General features: G+C 39.6%; 1 protein-coding gene across 2 annotated transcripts in view; it reads right to left on the bottom strand.

Annotated features, from left to right (window-relative positions):
• Positions 1-26,102, bottom strand: part of LOC136767578 (NLR family CARD domain-containing protein 3-like) — a 34,206-nt gene extending 8,104 nt beyond the window's left edge. Inside the window, exons 1-2 of one of the 2 annotated variants that reach the window (XM_066721460.1) lie at positions 24,400-26,098; positions 9,283-9,456 (exon numbers count right to left, since the gene is read on the bottom strand). In XM_066721460.1, the coding sequence (XP_066577557.1) occupies positions 9,283-9,456; positions 24,400-26,057 (1,832 nt within the window). In that variant the 5' untranslated portion in view covers positions 26,058-26,098. Of the gene's footprint in view, positions 1-9,282; positions 9,457-24,399 lie in introns of both variants that reach the window. The other variant, XM_066721461.1, reaches the window with a different exon arrangement.
• Positions 26,103-26,872: the final 770 nt, after the last annotated feature.

Consider the following 26,872-nt stretch of genomic DNA (forward strand, 5'->3'; position numbering starts at 1 on the left):
GTTGCAAAATCATGAATAAAAAAGCATGGATCTGATGAATACAGAGAGTATGAGTTGCAGAAGTATACATTTTGAGATCAGAAACAGCAGAAATGGAAACATCTAAAATAAAAATGTACAACCATTTAAGAAACATGACACAAACCAATGACAGATTAACAGATTAATATTCATTATTCCTACCTTATCAATGGGAGGGGTGTGTTTGTTTCCTCAATGCGCATAGTAGTGGGATTCGGGGTTGTAATTTAGATGCATACAGTGAGGGGAAAAAAGTATTTGATCCCCTGCTGATTTTGTACGTTTGCCCACTGACAAAGAAATGATCAGTCTATAATTTTAATGGTAGGTGTATTTTAACAGTGAGAGACAGAATAACAACAAAAAAATCCAGAAAAACGCATTTCAAGTTATAAAGTTATAAATTGATTTGCATATTAATGAGGGAAATAAGTATTTGATCCCCTATCAATCAGCAAGATTTCTGGCTCCCAGGTGTCTTTTATGTGAAATAAGTATTTGACCCCTTCGACTTAGTACTTGGTGGCAAAACCCTTGTTGGCAATCACAGAGGTCAGACGTTTCTTGTAGTTGGCCACCAGGTTTGCACACATCTCAGGAGGGATTTTGTCCCACTCCTCTTTGCAGATCCTCTCCAAGTCATTAAGGTTTCGAGGCTGACGTTTTGCAACTCGAACCTTCAGCTCCCTCCACAGATTTTCTATGGGATTAAGGTCTGGAGACTGGCTAGGCCACTCCAGGACCTTAATGTGCTTCTTCTTGAGACACTCCTTTGTTGCCTTGGCTGTGTGTTTTGGGTCATTGTCATGCTGGAATACCCATCCACCACCCATTTTCAATGCCCTGGCTGAGGGAAGGAGGTTCTCACCCAAGATTTGACGGTACATGGCCCCGTCCATCGTCCCTTTGATGCGGTGCAGTTGTCCTGTCCCCTTAGCAGAAAAACACCCCCAAAGCATAATGTTTCCACCTCCATGTTTGACGGTGGGGATGGTGTTCTTGGGGTCATTCCTCCTCCTCCAAACACGGCGAGTTGAGTTGATGCCAAAGAGCTCGATTTTGGTCTCATCTGACCACAACATTTTCACCCAGTTCTCCTCTGAATCATTCAGATGTTCATTGGCAAACTTCAGACGGGCCTGTACATGTGCTTTCTTGAGCAGGGGGACCTTGCGGGCACTGCAGGATTTCAGTCCTTCACAGCGTAGTGTGTTACCAATTGTTTTCTTGGTGACTATGGTCCCAGCTGCCTTGAGATCATTAACAAGATCCTCCCGTGTAGTTCTGGGCTGATTCCTCACCGTTCTCATGATCATTGAAACTCCACGAGGTGAGATCTTGCATGGAGCCCCAGACCGAGGGAGACTGACAGTTATTTTGTGTTTCTTCCATTTGCGAATAATCGCACCAACTGTTGTCACCTTCTCACCAAGCTGCTTGGCGATGGTCTTGTAGCCCATTCCAGCCTTGTGTAGGTCTACAATCTTGTCCCTGACATCCTTGGACAGCTCTTTGGTCTTGGCCATGGTGGAGAGTTTGGAATCTGATTGATTGATTGCTTCTGTGGACAGGTGTCTTTTATACAGGTAACGAGCTGAGATTAGGAGCACTGCCTTTAAGAGAGTGCTCCTAATCTCAGCTCGTTACCTGTATAAAAGACACCTGGGAGCCAGAAATCTTGCTGATTGATAGGGGATCAAAAACTTATTTCCCTCATTTACATGCAAATCAATTTATAACTTTTTTGAAATGCGTTTTTCTGGATTTGTTTATTGTTATTCTGTCTCTCACTGTTAAAATACACCTACCATTAAAATTATAGACTGATCATTTCTTTGTCAGTGGGCAAACGTACAAAATCAGCAGGGGATCAAATACTTTTTTCCCTCACTATAAGTCATTTTCCAAAGAAAGCCGGAAGTCATATTGTTTTAATTGTCAAGTCAAGTCAAGTCAACCTTTAGTTAAAGAGCACATTTCAAAACAACAAAAGTTGAGCCAAAGTGCTTTACAGATCAAACAAACAAAATAACAGTTATATAAAAACAAATTAATTTGAAATTAAATATAAAAAAAGAAAAATGGAATACAGCATCATAAAATGTAATCCATTTCGAAATATTCAATCATCTATTCAAAAGCTACAATAAATTTTTAAAGAAGATTTAAAAATGGCTAATGGTGAAGCTGACCTCACATGTAAAGGGAGACTGTTCCAGAGATTAGGACCTATCACAGAAAAAGCATGATTGCCCTTAGATCTATAGCGACGAAAGACCCTTAATACAATTTGATCAGAAGACCTATGCACTCTGATAGGGGAATAAGGGTGTAGAAGATCATTGATATATTGTGGCGCAAGACCAGATAGTGCCTTTTAGACATAAATCAAAATTTAAAAATCAACCCTAAATTTCACTGGAAGCCAGTGTAGAGATGCTAAAACAGAGGAAATGTGATCCCTCTTTCTAGACCCTATTAAAAGCCTAGCTGCCACATTTTGAACGAGCTGTAGGCGGGATAACACAGTTTGGGGCAGACCAATGTACAATGATTTGCAATAGTATAACCTTGATGTAATAAGTGAGTGAATCACAATTGGAGTTAATGCTGAGAAGCCGCTCCATGTAAAGCCCAGTTTTATATAAGCTTCATCATATTTTCAGCTTTTGCGTTTTGGTAGAACCTCCGCACTTCAGCTACTGGACGTTTTCCTCCCTTTCTCACAAAACAATCAATTTCTCACAACTACGTCTCTCTCAGCACGGTACTGGATTTATTTGTCGGAGAACCTACACAATGTACGTATAATAATAATAATAATAATAATAATATGAATAATAATAATAATAATAATAATAATAATAATAATAATAATAATAATAATAATAATTTATGTAGGAGCGCCTTTCAGGATACCCAAAGTCAGTGTACAAAAAACATCACTGTTGCTTTGGAACAGTAGAACATTAAAAAATTATTTAGTATATTAGTTATTTTTGAATATGTTTAATATATATATTATATTATATATATATATATATATATATATATATATATATTAATAAGATAATGGATAAGGGCGTCTGCCATGAAATAGTAATAATAATAATAATAATTAAAACACTATAGTTGTTGATGATTCCGAAAAGTGGTACAGAGATATATTGTCGTTTTGGATATTTTTTCAGGACATTAACCCCTACATGTAGTGTTTTGGTACACTTTGAGACATACATTAACACAAAATAACTGTTATATCAATGTTTTGCCTTCTACTTTGTTGTTTAGATACAGAAAGCCAAATGACACCTATAGCACATTTAGGGGGGCAAAATGCATATCAACCACACATATTTTCCACTCAAATACTGCCTTATAAGTATATTATACATGCATACTGCTTTCAGCTGTGGAGAACTTGGGTCTCTGAACACAAGCAACTGTGGCTGCTCTGGTGCTGCAGGTTCAGGGTTTGAGCTCCTCCATCTGGATTAAATCCTCCTATTGGTGTGACAGAGGCCCTGTGGGAATTCTGGGCTGGCTGTGCTGGACACTGTCTTTGACAGCATGTGTAGGATGCATCTGTTGTGCCTTTGTCCCTCCTGAAGAGGCACAGAAGGCAATGCAGTGAGATGAGTTCAGTATTTTGTCAAGATCAAATTGGAGTGAAAAAAGGAGAATAATGATAAATGTAATTGAGCATTTCCTCTAGTTTGGTGTCTCCTTTGGGTAGTTCAGCTTCATTATCAATGTGCTCATCAGCAGCCTGACTCCCGACTGTATAACACAATGTATCTCTAGTTGTAGTGTAACACTGTTCAGGTGCTACTTACATACCTTTTACACTGCAGTTCACAGATTGTTACTGCAGCTGGTATGAAACCCCACAAGACTGACCATACAATGAAAAACAAAAATGTCAATAAACAAAGGCTGAATACAGAAAGTCAAGATTCTCATACTTTTTCATTTCCCTTGTCCTGACACACAATAATAGCAAATACATCAAGATATTTAAATGCAAAGTTATACAGCCATTTCTGACTTCCTCGCATTTGTGCAAATATGTAAGTAATGAACTGTGCCAAGTTTCAATCTAAAAGCTCACAGTAGAAGTGAGGAATCAACAGTCAGTGCAGGAACAGCAGCTTTGGGCTTCTGTGCAAATACTTCAAACACTCCTGGAGTGCAGAAGTGCTCTCAAAGACATGCACATGTAAGACAAACACAAGACATCCAGCTTTGGAAAAGCCCAAAAAATCAACACTCATGTCAGTCCACCACAGGAACTACATCTTCACGAGGACACAGTAGACAGTCCTGTTATATATTCAGGGGTTCAATATTAATTAACTATTGCACACTTTGTTACATCTGAATAACTCTTATTGTTACAAACTTCTTCTTTAAACATACACAGGTGCTGTACTGCTAAACACTGCTGTCCCACAACAATTCTACCTGTTCATAAGGTTTCTACCTAGAACTATATTACACAACAAGTCCTATTGTGATTGCCCAGCAATTAGCATAAAAGCTAATTCCTTAGTTCTGTTTCGCTACAGTCTACACCCATATGGAAAGAAAATATATTGCAATACATTATAAAAATATGTGGACATATCATGCAATATAATGTAAAATATATTTAGTTCAAAATACATTTTCCTAAATTATATCTAAAATGCATTTAAGAATATATTTACATTAATAATTTCACTAAATATATTTGTAATTTTTACAAAATATATTTCCCATTTCAATAAAACATATTTAACATTGCAGTGTAGTGAAATGCCCAAGTCTCAAACTCAGTTATTGGAGGTTTGTATTGTCTACTAGCCATTTTCTAATTTGACAGGACAAAGTTGGGGCCCAAGTGTGTAGTAGCTGGTTAGGCTGGGCTCAGCTGGACTTGGGCATTATGGCCAATATCTGCAACTCTACATACCTGAATCTAATTTAACTCAGTTCAATCAACTGGAATCTTCACTGCAGCTCAGTTTGAAATAATGAAATACATATTAAACTCAATTAGTGAATAATGCTTTTAATAATTAAGGGTGCCAAAACTTCAGTCTCAACTGTATATGTATATATTTTTAAATAGTGTGTACATTAGTAAAAAAATATGTATTCCTAATATATGACCTCTAGTGATCTATCCATTTATCCATCTATTAATCTATAATGAGTTTGAGCCGTAGTCTCCGAGCTGACGTGATATGCTCTGTGTCAATCAAGTTTGAAACCCTTGATACTCGGAGCTGATTGGAGGAGAGAGAGAGACGCGACAGAGGGAGGCGGGGAGATGAATGAGTCGAGCAGGAAGATGCAGATGAGGATAAATGTGCGAACAACGGACTGTTTTCCTTTTTGCTTTATGTCAGTTCTTTAAAATGTTTTCCTGAGCGTTTAAGAGATTTCAGACAGACAAGGAATAAAGACTTGTAGCTGACTTGTGTTTTTTGGGATTGGGTCGCCAGTGCCAGTCTTTGTTTTGTTGAGTTTTAACCAATGGCGATCAGGACCACAGTTTCCACTGAAACCAGAGCAAGATGCCGATGGAGATTTCAGACGGATAAGACATGAAATCCAGTGTTTTCTCTGTGTTTGTCACTCTGGACTGTTTTTGTTTTGCGCTTACAGTTATTCTAATGATGTGTAAATTGTACAGGTGATCAATCGTTCAAAAACAGATATATTCTGATGAGGATGGCATGTCTATCAAACATTATTATTATTGTTGTTGTTTTCTTTGTTTTCATCCCTAGTGATTTTTCTGTGAACCAAATCCAGGTAAAAACAAAGTTGTGATTTCTCAATACCTGATTTGTGTAAACATCACGTACATTATTTTATATATATTGATAATAATAATGATAATTTAATTCTCTCCTTACTAATTTATTTACTTTCACAGATACAACCAAAGAAATGTCCGGGCAATAAACAAGGGGACATCAGGAAGACTCAACATAGTTTTTAGCAAAAGCTATACAGTGCTGGGACGAGATGCGTTCAGAAAACAGTGCTGAAGACAAGGCAGTGAAGCAGCGTTTGCGGCGCCAGATCCGTCACAATGTGCGCCCTGTAGTGTATTAACATAAACATTTCAATAAGTGGCACAGATTTTGATTGTGATTGTGATTGAGTTTTAGTTGATAGTTATAGTTCATTGCTTATTATTATTATTATTATTATTATTATTATTATTATTATTATTATTAGTAGTAGTAGTAGTAGTAGTAGTATAGCGTTTCAGTGTTTTGCATTTTAGTGTAATGTTTTTTTGTTTTTACACAAACAATCGTTATTATAAAGTATACTATCGTAAACTAAAAAGTTATGTATCGCATTTGTATTTCACAATATACAAAAACTGCAATTTACATATTTTAAAGTATATTATAAGATATTGTAATATATTTTCCAGAAAAGACAATATATTGTAATATATATGAAACTATATTTTGCTGTTTTGATAATGTGTTTCTTATATATTGCTTAATTCTGTGTTTGTATTTTCACATCCCTGTTTATATTATGATGTTGTATTATACATTCTCTTCTGTATTGTAGAAGACTGGTTATGCCAATAAACACATTTTAACTTTAATGTTGTATTGAATGTTTTGCCAAATATATCTCAATATACAAACACAGCAATAATTTATGTATTTTAAAATATTGTATTATATTATAAGCTATTATATGATCCGGGACGATTGGACAATATATTGTAACATATATGTTAAAACATATTTTAATGTTTTCATAATATATTTAAAATATATTCATATTTTGAAAAATATATCACAATATCCATATATTGTAATATATTTTCCAGGAATATATGACAGTGTATTGAAACAGATATATTAAAATATATCGTTTTTTTTCCAATAACATATTTTGAAAAATATATTCTGCATATATTACATTTCTGTAAGAGCAGCACTCACACACAGATGAAAGAGGGAAAATATGGGGTTTTGTTAAAACATTCACAGCTCCAGCAACACAATACCGCAGACTCCTACCACAGCATAATTGCATTGATTAATGCCAAGACCAAAAACACTTCCCAAAACTCTACTACCACTTCCTCACTGTGTTAGCTCAGTAGGATCAGACTTTACTCATCAGACTATATTGGCTTCAAGCATTTAGCAAAAAAAAAAGGTAAATCCTTAATTCTGTTTCAATACAGTCTACAGCTAAAGATATTAAGAGCAGACTGAGCAAGGCCAGAGTAGACTTCAAAAGACTTCAGAACATCTGGAAGTCTAAACAACACCAGCTCAAAACCAAGATCAGACTATGCAACAGTATTGTTAAATCGGTGCTGGTGTATGGTAGTGAATGCTGGAGAGTGACTCAGTGTGATATGAAATCACTCCCTGCCTTCCATAATGCATGTCTGAGATGAATCTGTCAGATATTTTGGCCAAATAAGATATCTAACACTGACCTGTTCAAACGCACAAACACCTGCTGCATTACAATAGAGATAAAGAGGAGGAGACTCAGATGGTTGGGACACGTCTTGAGGATGGAGCAAAGTTCTGTTGCTAGGACTGCACTTCACTGGACACCATAAGGCAGACCTAGAGACCGCCCACGTAACACCTGGCATCGCACAATTGAAAAGGAGCTGAAGCGGATGGATTTGACCTGGGGCGAAGTCGAAGTAAAGGCGAAAGACAGAAAAGCATGGAAGTTTCTTGCTTCAACCTTAGGCGAAGAAGATAAGTAAAGTAAGTAACAGTCTACAGCACTCACACACAGATGAGAGGGAGAATATCTTTGCCAGTCTGTGTCTTGCAATGTAGTTGGGGTTTTGTTTAGATATTCACAGTTCCAGCAAAACATCCACAGACCCCTACCACAGTGTAATTGCACTGATTAATGCCAAGAACAAAACATTTGGCTTCTTATCTGTACACTGTGAATCCCCTGGTGAAAATAAGAAACCTCCTTCCACAAATGCAGTCCACCCTGCTGTGTCTCTATTGCTCACCAATAGATTGGTCACACAGAGGATCTTCAGCTGCTTAATCCCTGCCTGTAAATAGGTCACGGACACTATCTATTCCCTAATGTAAATACATACACTACCAGCCAAAGAACACCTCAATTGTTCCAGTTTTTATTGAGATTTATGCAGTTTAATGTCTCAATGTACTCTGAAATTAAAGCACAGAACAAATAAACATTTGGAGATAAAAAAGAAATCATTGAATAATTTTGCTTTTGCTTTGCATTTAACCCCTTAAACTGATAACCCCCTCTGGTACCCTTAAAAGTGTTTGGTATCCCACAAAAGCTGAGTGTTTTTATACCCCCCCCCTGCATTATGAAATGGGGGGTGGGGGGATACTTAGTCTCAGTAGGAATACAAAATCTCAGAAAATGTTGACAATCATGACATATTCTGGAACCAGACAGTCTACTGATCAAAACAAGACCATCCACGTTTTGGTAGAAGCAACACACACCTGTAGAGAGCTCAACATGTCAAGAAGGAAAACACATAATTGGATCTGAACTTCTCTGTGTTTTATAGAATATCAAATAATATATACTTATTATTACTATATACTTATGATTAATCGATAAGTTGTTATGAACAAAACAAGCCTATTTGCAAAGAAATCCGATCGAAACTAAGAGATCTGTGACCGTCTGAATGAGACCCCCCCAGAGCAGACCCCCCGGGCTCTGAATGACGGCGGGTGACATGGAATCTGTAAATTGGATGTTTGAGAATGAAATGCGCTGGTAGTCAAGAGAATAAGCTTTCAAACGATGTGCACAGTGTAGGAATACAGTGTAACTTCTATGCACAGGAGCTACGCATAACATTGTCAAATAATGCTTAACGAGGGTGTAGTGATACAGTATATAACTCTGAAATGTACAGTATTTTTTTTATAACCTAAACTTTTCAGGTTATTCACTGGACTGGAAAAATGAGGGTGTTCTAAAACTTTTGACCAGTAGTGTACATACACACAGTAATCTGTTAAAGTAGATACATCCATAAATTAACCATCTCTTCCTACCTGCCCTGTGTAGGGTGAGGAGGACACAATATAATCAGGGAATGAAAGATGAATAAGGGACAGCAGGTTTGACAGAGACACAGTACAGGGAGAGACGGGGTTAGAGCAGCGAAGAGGAGGTGAGCTCAGAAACCACAGTCTCTTCCTGTCAGTGACTGAATATTCACACAGTCACACAGCCTCTACTTACCGCAGTGTCTCTAGTTTACAGTTGGGATCCTCCAGTCCAGCGGAGAGCTTTGTCACTCCTGAGTCCCCTGGGCGATTGCGGCTCAGATCCAGCTCTCTCAGAGTTGAGGGGTTTGAACGCAGAGCTGAGGCCAGGGCTGCACAGCCTTTCTCTGTGATCCCACAGCCTGACAGCCTGGAGAGGAAAGGAGACACGTTGGTGATGTATTTGTTTGTCCCAGACCTTTAGAAACAGTCATGCTGTTGTCTGTACTAACAGAAGTGGAGGCTCCACACTGAAGAGCAGCAGCTGAGCGTCACACTGTTGTTGTCATTCATCTCACATGAGACACACATCCAGCATGAGAAGCAGGACAACATGCGAGTCTGAATAAATCTGTCAGTTACAGCCTCATCACAAGTGAAGGTCCATGTAGTTCTACTGTCACATACGTGACTCAGAAGTGCTGATTCAAGACAATGTTTGACTCTTCCTTTAAAAAGTGATTTTAAAAACAGACTCTGATTGTGGAGCGCTTACTCAGATCAAGTTCTGGATCTAATTATGAGGACTGATAAAGTCATAAAATGTCCACTGTGTCTCTGAAGACTTGCCAGCTCTGCCTGAACTCTGCTGGTGTCTCATCACACACAGGGAGCAGAGCAGAGCCCATCATTACACTGGCTTATCTCTGTGAGTCACCACAGACTGCCTGCACTGTTAACATGGTCTTACTGGACAGCATAGACATGTAACATTAATACCAAATAAACTAACATTTAATACCAATATCAGATTAATCTAATTCAACCTATCCTGTGCAGTTTACTCTGTAGATTAATAATAAGGAACAAACCTGGTTGTACCTCTAACAGGCAGCATGCAAGTATGAACACATACTGCTGCTTTTCTGCCACTGTGTGCAGTCTTTTAAATGCATTACAGTCTGATGCAAAACCAATAGTAATAACAACAATGGGGAGTAACGATTTTTTTGCCACAATAGTAAAGGTTACATAAATAAAATATAATTTTCCATTTTACCACTCGTTTTGGCATATATGCAAATTAAAGTGTTACTAAAAAATCACATTTCTTTAATTATCAGCCCTTAGTTCACAAATACATTACTGTGTAGCAGCATAAGGTATACAATGAAATAAAAATATGGGTGTGGTAAAGACCCTTGGGAGCTAATTGTATATTTTAATAGTCTAAAGCATTAACAAAAGAAAAGTAAAAACATGCCTTGCGCCCTATGCTTGCTGGGATCGTCTCCCCGGTCTTCCCTGCGACCCTCACCAGAAAAAGTGGTTTTGAAAATGGATGGATGGATGGAAGTTAAAACATACACTACCATTCAAAAGTTTGGGGTCACTTAGAAATGTCCTTGTTTTCAAAAGGAAAGCATCAAATTGATCAGAAATACAGTGTAGACATTGTTAATGTTGTAAATGACTATTGTAGCTGGAAACGGCTGATTTGTAATGGAATATCTACATAGGCGTACAGAGGCCCATTATCAGCAACCATCAATCCTGTGTTCCATTGGCACATTGTGTTTGCTAGTCCAAGTTTATCATTTTAAAAGGCTAATTGATTATTAGAAAACCCTTTTGCAATTATGTTAGCACAGCTGAAAACTGTTGTGCTGATTAAAGAAGCAATAAAACTGCCCTTCTTTAGACTAGTTGAGTATCTGGAGCATCAGTGTGGGTTCGATTGCAGGCTCAAAATGGCCAGAAACAAAGAACTTTCTTCTGAAACTTGTCAGTATATTCTTGTTCTGAGAGATGAAGGCTATTCCATGAGAGAAATTGCCAAGAAACTGAAGATTTCGTACAACGCTGTGTACTACTCCCTTCACAGAACAGCGCAAACTTGCTCTAACCAGAATAGAAAGAAGAGTGGGAGGCCCCGGTGCACAACTGAGCAAGAGGATGAATACATTAGTATAGTTTGAGAAACAGATGCCTCACAGGTCTTCAACTGGAAGCTTCATTAAATAGTACCAGCAAAACACCAGTCTCAACGTCAACAGTGAAGAGGCAGCTCCAGGATGCTGGCCTTCTAGGCAGAGTTGCAAAGAAAAGGCCATATCTCAGACTGGCCAATAAAAAGAAAAGATTAAGATGGGCAAAAGAACAGAGACACTGGACAGAGGAAAATTGGAAAAAAGTATTATGGACAGACAAATCTAAGTTTGAGGTGTTTGGATCAAAAGAAGAACATTCATGAGACACAGACCAAATGAAAAGATGATGGAGGAGTGCTTGATGCCATCTGTCAAGCATGGTGGAGGCAATGTGATGGTCTGGGGGTGCTTTGTGGTGGTAAATTGGGAGATTTGTACAGGGTAAAAGGGATCTTGAAGAAGGAAGGCTATCACTCCATTTTGCAACACCATGCCATACCCTGTGGACGGCACTTGATTGGAGCCAATTTCCTCCTACAACAGGACAATGACACAAAGCACAGCTCAAAACTATGCAAGAACTATTTAGTGAAGAAGCAGTCAGCTGGTATTCTGTCTGTAATGGAGTGGCCAGCACAGCCATTGGATCTAAACCCTATTGAGCTGTTGTGGGAGCAGCTTGACCATATGGTACGTAAGAAGTGCCCATCAAGCCAATCCAACTTGTGGGAGGTGCTTCAGGAAGCATGGGGTGAAATCTCTTCAGATTACCTCAACAATCTGACAACTAGAATGCCAAAGGTCTGCAAGGCTGCAATTTCTGCAAATGGAGGATTCTTTGGTGAAAGCTAAATTTGAAGGACACAATTATTATTTAAATTAAAAATCATTATTTCTAACCTTGTGAATTACTATATTTTCCATTCATTTTGCTATATTTCCTATTCAGACTCATTTCATGTATGTTTTCATGGAAAACAAGGACATGTCTAAGTGACCCCAAACTTTTGAATGGTAGTGTATATACAGAGGTGGAAAGAGTACTGAAAAATCCTACTCAAGTAGAAGTACTGTTACTTTGATGAAATTTTACTCAAGTAGAAGTAAAAGTACTGGTATAAAAAACTACTCAAGTTAAAGTAAAAAATAGCTAATTTAAAAAGTACTTGGAGTACAAGTTACATAGTTACTTTTAACAAAGCCTTGTCACATGATCTTCAAGCAAACACTAACACTAATTTATATAATTTCCTCAGTGCAGAGATGTGTAACAATAAAGTAACGGTTGCATTGATTTAAAAGTTTGTTATTGTTATTGTTTCTAAATGGCTGTAGCTGATACTTAAAAAAAATACAAATAAAAATCACAATACCAACTTACCTAGAACACAAAGACATGTTGATTTAAGTTTACTGTTACTTTATTGTGGGGAACATCACTGGTCAGGACAGGAGGCCGTATTTGGGACAGACTAAAATGAATGACAAAACTGAATGCCCATTGACTATAATAGGGGAATGCCCATAGACTACAATGGGGAAAACAGAAGGATCTATTGTCTATATCTCCAAATCTCACATAGGAATCCTAAAATCCTGAATACGCTTTCTTTAAATTAACCTCATATAAATCATAAAAGTGGAATGACATGGAATGACAGCTGCTTTCTATGGAAAACAGAACAAATTAGGATTGACTGCCTAAACATTCATATATTCTGTCATCTACATTTATGTACACTGCAAGTTCAACCTTATCTGAAAAAATAAATGGTCAACTGTATGTAAAATAATGTGATATCTTGAAACAATTGTAAATCACCCTTAATAAAGTATCTGCATAGAAATATTAAATAATAAAGAATATTAATGAGCAACTAACAGCAATAAAGACATCAGCATTATGATTAACTATTTGCTTTGCATACTAAAGAAAATTATATTCTGTGTGTGTGCACAGGTTTTCGTGATATATGGGGACTTTTTTTTAGGTTACAAACTGGTAATTACAATGTTATTATGCTATAACTGTGAAATGTGGGGATTTTGTCTAGAGTCCCCATGAGTCAAATTGCTTAAAAAACATACTAAATGATGTTTTATTGAAAATGTAAAAATGCAGAAAGGGTTAGGGTTAGGGTTAGGGGATAGAATCTATAGTTTGTACAGTATAAAAATCATTATGTCTATGGAGAGTCCTCATAATGATAGTGGCACCAACATGTGTGTGTGTGTGTGTGTGTGTGTGTGTGTGTGTGTGTGTGTGAAAACAATCGTATTGTATTTAGTGTGTTTTCAGTTTTCCATGTCTGTCATTCCATGGGAATCAGCTGTCATTCCACTTTTGTTTTATATTAGGTTATTTTAAAGAAAGAGTGTTCAGGATATTAGGATAACAGGCTAGGATTAAATCAAAAGTTTGACCCCGCTAATAGAAAACTGTAGAAAACTAGTTGCGGCTTAATTTTTTATAAGATGCCACTTTCTTCGTGAAAGCACTTTGAAATGGCTCCGTCTCTATTACAGCTGTGTACATCAATGCAGAAAATGCGCTTTTCAACACTGCCCTATAATATAAAATATATAAAACTGATCAAAACTGAATTCCACAGGAAAGACAGAAACTTGCTGAGCTGATCACAGGGCAGGTAGACGAGCACTAATGATAATGATATATGACTATATGACTTGTAGATAATCAGGTTTCAGGAATGAACATGATTATAACTCTTTCACAATGACTAATTTTCATTACAAAGCCCACATTGTCGGCTATATTGTATTCAGTATATCCTACCGCATGAACTGCAGGTTCCAGTTAGACGTGTTTATAACTAATTACATTTGAGGAGTTCACAGCTGAAACGCCCTATAGGTATTTAATTAAAATATTTAGTGACATATAAGAACAGGTAAGTGGGAAAAATTCACACATACAGAGATATTTACTGTCTGCTGTCGTTTTGTTTTTCTGATACTTGAATTAATATTGGTTTGGCGAAGCCAAAAATATAAATAAATCAACCATCTTTAAATTTGATGGTCGAAATGAAATGCTCATTTCAATCAATCTTCGAATTTGATTATAAAATATACACCAATACTGACTAATACTGGTGGCTAGATAGTTAGTTAACTCACCTCACTGCTGCTGGACTGATGACTGACCTCAAATCTCTATTGACTGACCAGCCGTAACATCACACACACACACTGTGATTGGCCTGTTGAGTGTCCTGAGTGTTGGGATGATATCAATGTATTGCTCCTTCATTTATTTGTCTATTTGTCTGTCATGCACATTTTTTACTCATGACAGCCTACAAAATTTGTACTCTGTAATGATTGCCTTTATAAAAGTAGTGAAGTACAATACTTACCTCAAAACATACTTAAGTAAAAGTAAAATTACAAATTTAGAAAAATATTCAAAAAAGTACAAGTATGTGAAAAAGTGACTCAATTAAGGGATGAGAGTAGCTGTTATTCGTTACTGAAGACGCTGTATAGGAACGTTGAAGAAAGTGTTTTGTGATAATTATATAATGTTTTATATTAACACTAGCATTAGAAGTAGCTTGTATACAGACTGAGCAGATTAGCTTTAGCAGGCTAAGCAATAGGTCAACAAGGTTAATTTGTTAGAAACTCCTGTCAGTAATAAAAGATCACACAGTGCCGAAATAGCCTACAGCTGTTTGCTGAAAATTTGTTTATGACTTAATCGTTTCTCCAGATAGGCAGGAATTGTTTCTGTTACTGAGCGATTGACACTAGGTAATTGACGACCGTGGGATCGCATCTTCTTAGTGCACATCAAAGACAGACATCTGCTTTTTGGATCCTTCACCTCTCCACGGGAGGACAGATTGTAAACGGACCTGGACCTGTATCTTCTGATTGGATGAACGGCCATAAGATGTTACGTCATTTTCCTATAAAGTTGCACTCATGTTTGTAAACATTAAGTCCTCACTTTAGGTATTTCCTGACGTGGGGCTTCCGAGCCGGCTTGATTAAAGTTCTATTTGCTTTATCTCGACGACTTCTCCACTTACTTCCGAGACGGGTTCGACAACTTGGTGTCACGAACGAGGATCTGAACTTGCCTCCACTCCCGGGACCAAAACAAGGGTGAGTATCTTTAAAAATTACCACCCTGTATATTTAGCTTTGATCTCTGGATTGTGTGAGGCTCTCAGATTGTAATTTAAAGAGAACCTGTGGAGAGGCAGAGGTAAAACAAATGGAAAGGTTGACTGTACAGCGGAGGTTCACAGTAGGGTGAACTCCAGGTAAGACAGATCTGCGGGGAGAGATACCAAGGGAACCGAAAGGTACGACGAGGCCTACTGAGCTCCAAGTTAAGCAAGGAAATCCTTGTACGTTAGTGGCAGTCAATAACCAGATGGAACCGGAGGTACTGTAAAGTCCAACGATATAGCCCCATCGTTGGCAAAGATAGGGTTGGTATAATGGCATTACAAGACGTTTCTATATGTGAATATCTACAAGAGTAGTTTAAAAAACTTGAACTTAAGATGGAAAAGGCAGGATGGGATCCTAATTGGATCCAAAACAGCATAGAAAATGGTGGAATAAGGGAAAGAGAGAAAACCAATAAAGCTTCCGTAATTCTTTGCCAATATAGTGCGAAATTAGAGAAGAAACTAATCACAAAATACAGAAATAATAAAATAATTAAAAGAGAAAGTCGCTGAGATGCAAATAGAGATAGATAATGCTAAAATAATTAGAAATGAGGAAGAGAAAATTAAAGAACGAACTAATAATGTAGGGAAACGATGCGCAAGCGCCCTGGGGGCACATATAGAAGGCGATGAACCCGACTGGGACGATTTAGACCGAAAAGCCTGGGAACATGAATGCGAAAAATATGGGGGATGTGGATTTGGTGCCTCTGCCCCTCCACCGTATAAACATTCAGACAACCACAACAGAGTCTAAACTTTACCCAGATTTGATTTCACTCAAGTCAGAAAAAATAAAATTAGCACCCATAGAGACTAGGCGCAATAGGCAACACCGCGATGCCGACGGAAATGTATACACATTAACAACGTCGGTGCATCGTCCCTTTACACCCGGAGAGAAACACACAATCTTAAGTGACCTTCCAAAACTTCCCAATCATGGGAATCTAGACTTTTGGGAAAAACTAAATGAGATGTTAGATGTACACCAAATGGACGCTAAAGACATACACATAATAATTAAAACGTCCAAGGCCAATCTGGGACGGGTTAACTGCCACCCAACAGGATGGTACCTGGACAACAGTTGGAAATTATAATAATAATCTAAGGATCACTAACTTCATCACGGCTGTAAAGACAGCTCTCGGAGCAGGACAGGGAAATTGGAGTATAGTCTGTGGCCTCGTACAGAAGCCAGGAAAGACTTGCTACGATTATGCGGAACGAAAGTACACTACTTTTAGAGAACACTCCGGACTGCCGGACGCCGAACGTGATAATGCGATATATTTAAAATTATTAAAGGAAGGGTTTAGTAAAGCACACCAAGACATCCTCAATATGGGTGTGCCTGTAGGAAACACATATCAGCAGATTGTGCAATGGGCTTCAGAGGTAGAAAACAAGCAGTCAAAAGCTAAAATAAATCCTGTGGCAGCTATATCTGCCATAACACAAAACGGAGGTAAATGTTACAATTGCGGAAAAATAGGACATGTCGCTAAAGACTGTCGGTCCAAATCAACCCGCCCTAAGTGCACTTTCTGTGGGAGGACAGGCCACACGGGGGACAAGTGCTGGAAGGCAGGCGCTCCGGGCGACACCAAGCGCCCTGGAATCAGACCAAGATTAACCCCGATCAGCCCAGAGGAAACGCGGAGCTTCTGCACATCATCCGAGATCTGACAGAGAAACTCAATAGGAAATATGTCGCCTATGTATCACAGCCACAATCAGCACACCTCAACTTCTAGAAATAGGCGATCTCCTAATACCAGTGTCTTTTTGGGTTTGTAAAAACCCAGAGGGGACAATATTAGGCATAGATATCCTTAGAGAAGCTGGCGCACTAGTGGATTCTAATAATAATCGCATAATATGGACCAGTACACACGGGAATAAAAAGGATACACAAAGATACGCAACGAATTGCGCTAGTATCTCACTCACACCGTCAACACCTCATATATGGCCAGACACATCACTTGGACACGTATGTCAGGCATTCCCTGATGTTTGGGCAACACACAAACAAGATTGTGGTCTGGCACAAATTGAACCTATAGTTATACCAGGTCCAGTACACAAAGCACACAAACAGTATCCTATTAAACCAGAAGCTTTTACGGCAGTTCAGACAATTATTCAAACATTGCAAAATGAAGGAATAATAAGTGAAACGCATTCAACCACTAATTCTCCAATCTGGCCTTTGGCCAAACCAGACAGCTCATGGCGACTTACAATTGATTACACACAATTGAAGAAAATTACACCTCGGTTACACCCGATTGTAGCCAATCCCAACACTATATTAAACTATTTGAAACCCGAACATTCCATTTTCACGGTCCTAGATATTAGCAATGGATTTTGGAGCCTGCCACTCCACTCTGATTCCCAAGATAATTTTGCGTTTACTGTATGCGACAAACAGTACACATGGACTAGAGTGCCACAGGGATTTCGCAACAGCCCGACACTCTTTCACCAGGACAAAAATCTATGATGCATAATAGGCGAGAAGCCATTCTAAATATGCCAAAACCACATAATGTTAGGGCTGTGCATAAAGTTATGGGGCTCCTTAATTATTGCCGCACTTTCATCCCTAATTTCACACAAGCCACAGGTCCGATACAGGCGTTAATCAAAGGAAGCCCGGCTCCCTTGGACCCCATAGACTGGGGACATGAACAGGAAATAGCCTATCGTATAATAAAACAGGCTCTCAGCAATGCCCCCGCCCTCGGGTTACCAGATCATACTAAACCATTTCACCTCTACTGTTCCCAAGATGGGATCTATTATACAGCAGTTCTGACACAGGAACATGGGGATAGGCAACGTCCCGTCGCCTATTACTCCACAAAGCAACCTACGGTAGCAGCAGGCATGCATCGCTGTATGGCAGCAGTAGACTGTGCCTCTTGGGCAGTGCAGGCATGCGAGCTGATTGTAATCAACACACAGTTGATTCTGCACACAGGACACACATTAGTTGAATTATTACACACCGGCAAATTGCGTTCAGTCTCCGATAGTAGACGAGCTAGATGGGAAGCCGTTGTGCTCCCCAGAGATAAATCCATACAAATATAAAAGACACACGAGTAAACCCAGCAGATGGGATATTAGGGGAGGGAGAAGAGCATACATGCTCTGAGCTGGTACTCCAGGAGGACCACAGTCGGTTACTAGAAAACCCCCTCACAGACCTTGACTTGGAACTATATGTTGATGGATTTATGAAAATAATAGATGGAGTCCCCCACACTGGGTGGGCGGTGGTATTGGATGATAGCACTGTGGTAAAATCTGGATGCCTGCCAGGACACTGTTCAGCCCAGGTGGCAGAACTTGTGGCGCTGACAGAGTCATTAAAAATAGCGAAAGACATTAAAGTTAACATTTTCACTGACAGTCGCTATGCATTTGGAGTAGTACACAACTATATGGCAACCTGGGAACGTAGAGGGTTTATAACAACAGCAGGAGAAGTAATCAAAAATTATGAATATGTTATAGCCCTAGCTCAGGCAGCACATCTTCTAAAAAAGGTAGCAGTAGTTAAAGTGAAAGCTCATCAGAGTCTTTCTGATGATGGATGCCCGTGCAGCTGTGGGAATCACTTTGCAGACCTAGCTGTGAAAAAGGCAGCAGAGACAGGCAGTCATGTGGTGACTGTGCTCTAGTAAACTTGCGAGCATTCTAGAACCAGAAACTACTGACCTCGCACAGCTACAGAAAGACTGTGAGGAGGATGAAGTAAAAGAGTGGGTTAGGGGAGGTGGAGTGCACTCAGACGGTTTGTGGCGAAGTCCTAACTTACAATGTGTATTAGCACCCCAGTGTATTAGGTCAACGCTTCTGGACCAGTAACATTGGCCCAGTTCACACGGGTCGCAAGGCCATGTTAACTCAATTGCGTGAACACTGGTGGTGGCCTGGCATAGGCAGGGACACTGTGAAGTGGTGTCAACAGTGTATCCCTTGCGCACAAGTAAACCCAGGTAAACCGATCAAAGTCACTAAATCACACCAGCCCCATTCCAATGATCCCCATTCCAATTCCAGTATTTTCTGATTATTCACAATTTCGAGTTGCCTCTAATGTACGGTATGCATATGATTATGCCCTAGGCATCACAGGAGAATGGTACTTTAGACCGAAGATGGATCAGAATAGAAAAGATTTTAAGATGCCATATATTGACTTGGCTCACAGTAACATAGGATCTGTGTGTGTTTCATACTATAACCAAACCATGCAATCCCAATTTATAAGTAATAGTCCTTGTAATCACACTGTGGCTACGCCCATGGAATGGGACCTATTGGATATGTGGCATGCGGGCAAATAGGGAACTTCCTTGTAAATTCATTGGTTCTTGTTATTTAAGATTTGTGGTACCAGCTTTGCACCACATTGAAGTTAAATACCTTCCAGATATAAAACAATTTACTCACCATAAACGTGACATAGAGGAAGGAGACAGGTTTACTTCCATACTATTTCCTATGTATGGAGTCGGAAGAGCGATAAAGGGAATCAGATTAGTAGCTGGTATAATAGGAAAAATTCCAGCAATTTAACAACTGAAATAGTGGCTACGCGAACTGTTGCCCTCCAGAACAGGCTAGCTCTAGACTTCCTGCTAGCAGCACAGGGAGGGACATGTGCCATTATAGGGCAGGAATGCTATACTTACATACCAGATAACTCAGAACACATTGATAATCTTATAGAGCACATTAGGAAAGCAACTACAAAGATACACCAATCCTCCCGAGGAAAAACCCTCTGGGGATGGCTTGCTGATACCTTTGGTAATCTGGATATGATTTTGTTACAAGGATTGATATCAGTAGTTACTATTCTGCTATGTCTGTATGTTTCTTTTTTATAGTGAGGGAAAAAGCATTTGATCCCCTGCTGATTTTGTACATTTGCCCACTGACAAAGAAATGATCAGTCTATAATTTTAATGGTAGGTGTATTTTAACAGTGAGAGACAGAATAACAACAAAAAAATCCAGAAAAACACATTGATTTGCATGTTGATGAGGGAAATACGTATTTGATCCCCTATCAATCAGCAAGATTTCTGGCTCCCAGGTGTCTTTTATACAGGTAATGAGCTGAGATTAGGAGCACTCTCTTAAAGGCAGTGCTCCTAATCTCAGCTCGTTACCTGTATAAAAGACACCTGTCCACAGAAGCAATCAATCAATCAGATTCCAAACTCTCCACCATGACCAAAGAGCTGTCCAAGGATGTCAGGGACAAGATTGTAGACCTACACAAGGCTGGAATGGGCTACAAGACCATCGCCAAGCAGCTTGGTGAGAAGGTGACAACAGCTGGTGCGATTATTCGCAAATGGAAGAAACACAAAATAACTGTCAGTCTCCCTCGGTCTGGGGCTCCATGCAAGATCTCACATCGTGGAGTTTCAATGATCATGAGAATGGTGAGGAATCAGCCCAGAACTACAAAGGAGGATCTTGTTAATGATCTCAAGGCAGCTGGGACCATAGTCACCAAGAAAACAATTGGTAACACACTACGCCGTGAAGGACTGAAACCCTGCAGCACCCACAAGGTCCCCCAAGAAAGCACATGTACAGGCCCATCTGAAGTTTGCCAATGAACAACTGAATGATTCAGAGGAGAACTGGGTGAAAGTGTTGTGGTCAGATGAGACCAAAATCGAGCTCTTTGGCTCAACTCAACTCGCCGTGTTTGGAGGAGGAGGAATGACCCCAAGAACACCATCCCCACCGTCAAACATGGAGGTGGAAACATTATGCTTTGGGGCTGTTTTTCTGCTAAGGGGACAGGACAACTGCACTGCATCAAAGGGACGATGGATGGTGCCATGTACCGTCAAATCTTGGGTGAGAACATCCTTCCCTCAGCCAGGGCATTGAAAATGGGTCGTGGATGGGTATTCCAGCATGACAATGACCCAAAACACACAGCCAAGGCAACAAAGGAGTAGCTCAAGAAGAAGCACATTAAGGTCCTGGAGTGGCCTAGCCAGTCTCCAGACCTTAATCCCATAGAAAATCTTTGGAGAGAGCTGAAGGTTCGAGTTGCCAAACGTCAGCCTCAAAACCTTAATAACTTGGAGAGGATCTGCAAAGAGGAGTGGGACAAAATCCCTCCTGAGATGTGTGCAAACCTGGTGGCCAACTACAAGAAACGTCTGACCTCTGTGATTGCAAACAAGGGTCTTGCCACCAAGTACTAAGTTGAAGGGGTCAAATACTTATTTCCCTTTATGCAAATCAATTTATAACTTTTTTGAAAAGCTTTTTTCTGGATTTGTTTGTTGTTATTCTGTCTCTCACTGTTAAAATACACCTACCATTAAAATTATAGACTGATCTTTTTTTTTTCAGTGGGCAAACGTACAAAATCAGCAGGGGATCAAATACTTTTTTCCCTCACTGTACGCTCTCCCAATGCATTAGCCCCCCCTCTGTTTAGATGTAGACTGTCCAGTTTGTACAGGTCCCATCTATCCCAGAAGAAAAAACAATGCTCCAGAAACCTAAACCCCTCTTCCCTACACCAAGATTTCAACCACGTGTTAAACTTTCTGATGTCTGCCTGTCTCCCTGGCCATGCATGTGATACCAGAAGTATTTCAGAGAAAACTACCGTGGCGGTTCTGCTTTTTAATTTTGTAACTCTTTAAATTTGTCTTGCAGAACCTCTACCCTACATTTTCCTATGCCATTGGTTCCAATTTGAACCATGACCAGTAGATTACCCCCAGCTTTGGCCAGTAGCCCGTATACTAGTTTAGGAAGATCTGCAACCTGAGCACCAGGCAAGCAAGATACCATGCAGGTCTCCTTATCACTAGAACACACTGTGTGATCTACACCTCTAAGAATTGAGTCTCCTACTATAACTACCTAACTCTTCTGGGGGGAGTGGGAACCAAGGTGCTCTGGTGCTCAACTGTGCCCCCATCACCCTCTGAGCTGTTCAACTTGGTGTCCAGCAGTTGGAACCTGTTGGTCAATTCTAGCTCTTGGGGTGTCTCTAGGGGTTGTGCACGCCTTTTTCTGTAGTTAGAGGGGAGGAGAGTGAGTGGGGGGGTGTGAAGAGTAAATAGATTAATTCTGCTAGCTCCCCGCCCCCCGCCAGCTCCTCCCCTGCAGCTGAGACCTCTCCCCCTCAGTTTTATACGCCCCTCTTCGAGTCTGGAGCGGAGAGTGGTGGGCCTTCTCCACTTCCCCCTGTGGGCAGCCTGGTGGAGGACCGCCCCCCTAATAGTAACATCCCTCCTGCCCCACTCCCTTGACTCTCTCAGGGGAGGGGACAGGTCTGCCCTCTCGGTGGCAGTGTGAGAGCCACAGGTCCTCAGGAGAGGAGAAACAGTGTCAGCGTCTTCGACCATAAAGACCTTAGGGCCGCAATGGCGGGCTGTAGCCCAACCAAGCCATACCCTGCCGCCGCCCCTGCAGACAACTGAACTTTTTAGGTTTCTTTCCTGCAGAGGAACTTGTTGCTGTTCACCTTCCACTGTTTTTAAAATATGGCGAATACTCGACAATTGTTTTTTTACAGTCAACTAATTTTATTCCTCGATTATTCAAATAATTCGAATAATCGTTGCAGCACTTGTCTTGGAGATGCTCTGACCCAGTCGTCTAGCCATCACAATTTGGCCCTTGTCAAAGTCGCTCAGATCCTTACACTTGCCATTTTACATCAACTTTGAGGACAAAATGTTCACTTGCTGCCTAATATATCCCACCCACTGACATGTGCCATGATAACGAGATTATCAATGTTATTCACTTCACCTGTCAGTGGTCATAATGTTATGGCTGATCGGTGTATATAGACATATACATTATACTCTAGTGAAATACAAAGAACAATAACAGAGGTAAATTAATAATATTTACATTCCATAGAAACTCGGAATTAAAACTTGTAATGTAAAGCCAATGTAAACCTACAGATCAGCAAATTGCTTAAAACGTGAGGTGTAAATACACATTTGGGCTGTGCGATATGACGATATGTATCGTATGATGATAGAAAAATGTCTATCATTTCATATTATGCTATATCGTTTATATCGTGGTGTTGCAAATTGCAATCTTTACGGCAGTATTTTTCGTCATTAGGACGGTTTGCGTTCTTCCCGGTTCTTCCACACCTGCTGGATGCGGCATGAAATGTGCATCAAAAACGCAAACAGACCTGGAGGAGAGTGAACTGACAGAATAACTAACATAACCAAGAGATACTTTAATGCGCAAGCGCACACGCTGCGACCCGCTCTCGTCGCCGGGCTGAACTCGATCTGCAAACAGCCCCGACAATACGCGATTGCACCCCCCACCCCCGCTAATTTAGATGTGTATAATTTGTATAAAATTAAAGAATAATATATATTGTTTGCATTTTAATACATTTGAAATCAATGCATTACATTCACCATCTAAAATTGCATTAGATGGTGAAGTGGTACAATAGTTTTATGATTATGATTATTATTATTATTATTATTATTATTATTATTAATAATAATGATAATAATAATGATAATAATAATAATAATAATAATAATAATAATAATAATAATAATAATAATAATATAAGTATTTAGTATTAACACGTGCTGTACCGGTAAGCAGAATTGAAACGCCACAGTCAGAGAAGAAATGTCTCGGTCTAGCAGATGTTATAAACCACTATAAACCTGGCTGTGGTAAATCTTCCTGAATGTATAGCATTTTACAGCTACTTGTGTTGTTGTTATGCGACAGTATATCATAATGTGTGTGTGTGTATATATATATATATATATAGAGAGAGAGAGAGAGAGAGAGAAAGAGAGAGAGAGAGAGAGAGAGAGGTAATGGATTTGTAAACTAATTTGAGTCTGTCACCCGACCTGTTAAATTGGGTTTTAAATTTGGAGGAAAAAAATAATCTATGGGGTGAAAAACAGTTGAGTATGAAATACTTACAGAGCTCTCTTAGTTCTCTTGATGACTGGCAGCAGCTTCACACAGCCTTCTTCTGTTCCGCTGAACTTCTTCAAGTCAAACTCATCTAAGGACTCTTCTGACGTCAGCAGCACAAACACCAGTGCTGACCACTGCTCAGATGAGAGCTTTCTTCCTGATTGACGTCCTGAGCTCAGGAAGCTCTTGATTTCCTCCACTAGAGAATTATCATTCAGTTCATTTAAACAGTGGAACAGATTGATGCATCTCTCTGGAGAGGGATTGTCCCTAATCAACTGTTTAATGTAGTCAGTTGTTTTCTGAATGCTCTGTGAAACACTCTCTGGCTGTGTGAATAATCCTCTCCACCTGATGATCTGTCCTCTCCATGAGCTGCTGTGTGTCTGTGTCATGAGGCCTCGTAAGAGAGTCTGATTGGACTCCATTGAGATGCCCAGAAGGAAACGGAGGAAAAGGTCCAGGTGTCCATTCTTACTCTGTAAAGCCTCATCCACTGCAATCTTGTACAACTCTGACAATTTCACTGTATTGCTATATGTATGTATCCCGTTAAGTAGATTTTTATTTTCATTTTTATATACAAAAAAGACATGCAAAGCAGCAAGATATTCCTGAATGCTCAGATGTACAAAGCAATACACTTTTTGCTTGAATATTGTTGATTCTTCTTTAAATATCTGTGTACACACCCCAGAGTACACTGAAGCTTCACTGACATCGATGTTGCACTTTCTTAAGTCTTTTGTATAAAAAATAAGATTGCCATTTTCAAGATGTTTAAAGCCTAATTTTGCCAGTTTCAGGATATTTTCCTTTTCTGAATTTAACAGATATTCTGTTTCTGTCTCAGTTCTACGACAATACTTCTCATTCTTCATATTTGTCAGAATCAGCAGGAAGTGTGTGTACATCCCTGTCAGAGTTGTTGGGATGACTCCACCACTCGCCTCACCCAACATTCGCTCCAGAACTGTGGCTGAGATCCAGCAGAAGACGGGTATGTGGCACATGATGTGGAGGCTCCTTGATGACTTGATGTGTTTGATAATGGCAGAGGCCAGGTCCTGATCACTGACTCTCTTTCTAAAGTACTCCTCTTTCTGCTCATCATTGAACCCTCGTACCTCCGTCACCTGGTGGACGCACTCAGCAGGGATCTGACTGGTCGCTGCTGGGCGAGAGGTTATCCAGAGGAGAGCAGAGGGAAGCAGATTCCCCCTGATGAGGTTTGTCAGCAACACATCCACAGTCAATGATTGTGTCACATCACGGCACATCTGATTGTTCTGGAAATCCAGGGAAAGCCGACTTTCATCCAGGCCATCAAAGATGATCAAAACTGTGTATTTACCAGACTTGAGATTTCCAACCTCCTTCAGTTCAGGGTGGTAGTGGTAAAGAAGGTCCAGCAGACTGTATCTCTCTTCCTTCATCAAATTCAGCTCACGGAAAGGCAGAAGGACTATGAAATGAATATCCTGATTAGCTTCTCCAGTTGCCCAGTCCAGAATGAACTTTTGCACAGAGACAGTTTTTCCAATGCCAGCAATCCCCTTCATCAGCACAGTTCTGATAGGTTTTTCTTGCCCAGGTAAAGGTTTAAAAATGTCACTGCATTTGATTGGAGTCTCTTGTGTGTGTTTCTTCTTGGCTGCCATCTCAATCTGACTCACCTCATGTTCATTATTGACCTCTCCACTGTCACCCTCTGTGATGTAGAGCTCAGTGTAAATATTATTGAGGAGGACATGCTTCCCTGGCTCAGCAATGCCTTCAAAGACACATTCAAACCGCTTCTTCAGGATGGATTTATGGTTCACCTGGACTGTTTTAAGCGGTCCACCTGCAAAAGAATAAGCAAAGAATACATATAGAACTGAAATTCTGTGATTGTTTTATTAAATTAAATTAAATTATAAAATTGAAAGTTTGAATGGGTTATGCTTAAGACTTAAGTATTTCAGTTTTTAGTTTTTTCAGTTTTTTTGGTCTCATTAAACCATCCTGATAAACAGAAGAATGGAGTTTAAATGCACATTGTCCGTATTCTGCACAGAAATAGATAAAGCAAATCAATGAACAATCATACAGACAATGGAAAAAATTACAAAAGTGAAAAGAAGACCTGAAGAAAAAAATAATATACTTATGGACTTACACTAAGCAAAATTATGTATTTGATGCTTTATTGTACAATTAGTCTGTGTAGAGATATGGGTCCATGACAATTCGTCCCCGTAAATCAGTCCCGTGAAAAATCACCCCAGTCTGGAATCTAAACCACAATGCCCCTCTCACAGCGGTGTTCCTTAACCACTATGCCAGCAGAGATACAAACTATAGTCTGAAATTAATTAATACATTAAGAACAACATCAAATAAAATAAAAAATAAATAAATGTGTGTGTATATATACATACAGTAGGGGAAAAAAGTATTTGATCCCCTGCTGATTTTGTACGTTTGTCCACTG

The sequence above is a fragment of the Amia ocellicauda genome, chromosome 14, assembly GCF_036373705.1.
Source record: "Amia ocellicauda isolate fAmiCal2 chromosome 14, fAmiCal2.hap1, whole genome shotgun sequence".
Taxonomy (NCBI): Eukaryota; Metazoa; Chordata; class Actinopteri; order Amiiformes; family Amiidae; genus Amia; species Amia ocellicauda.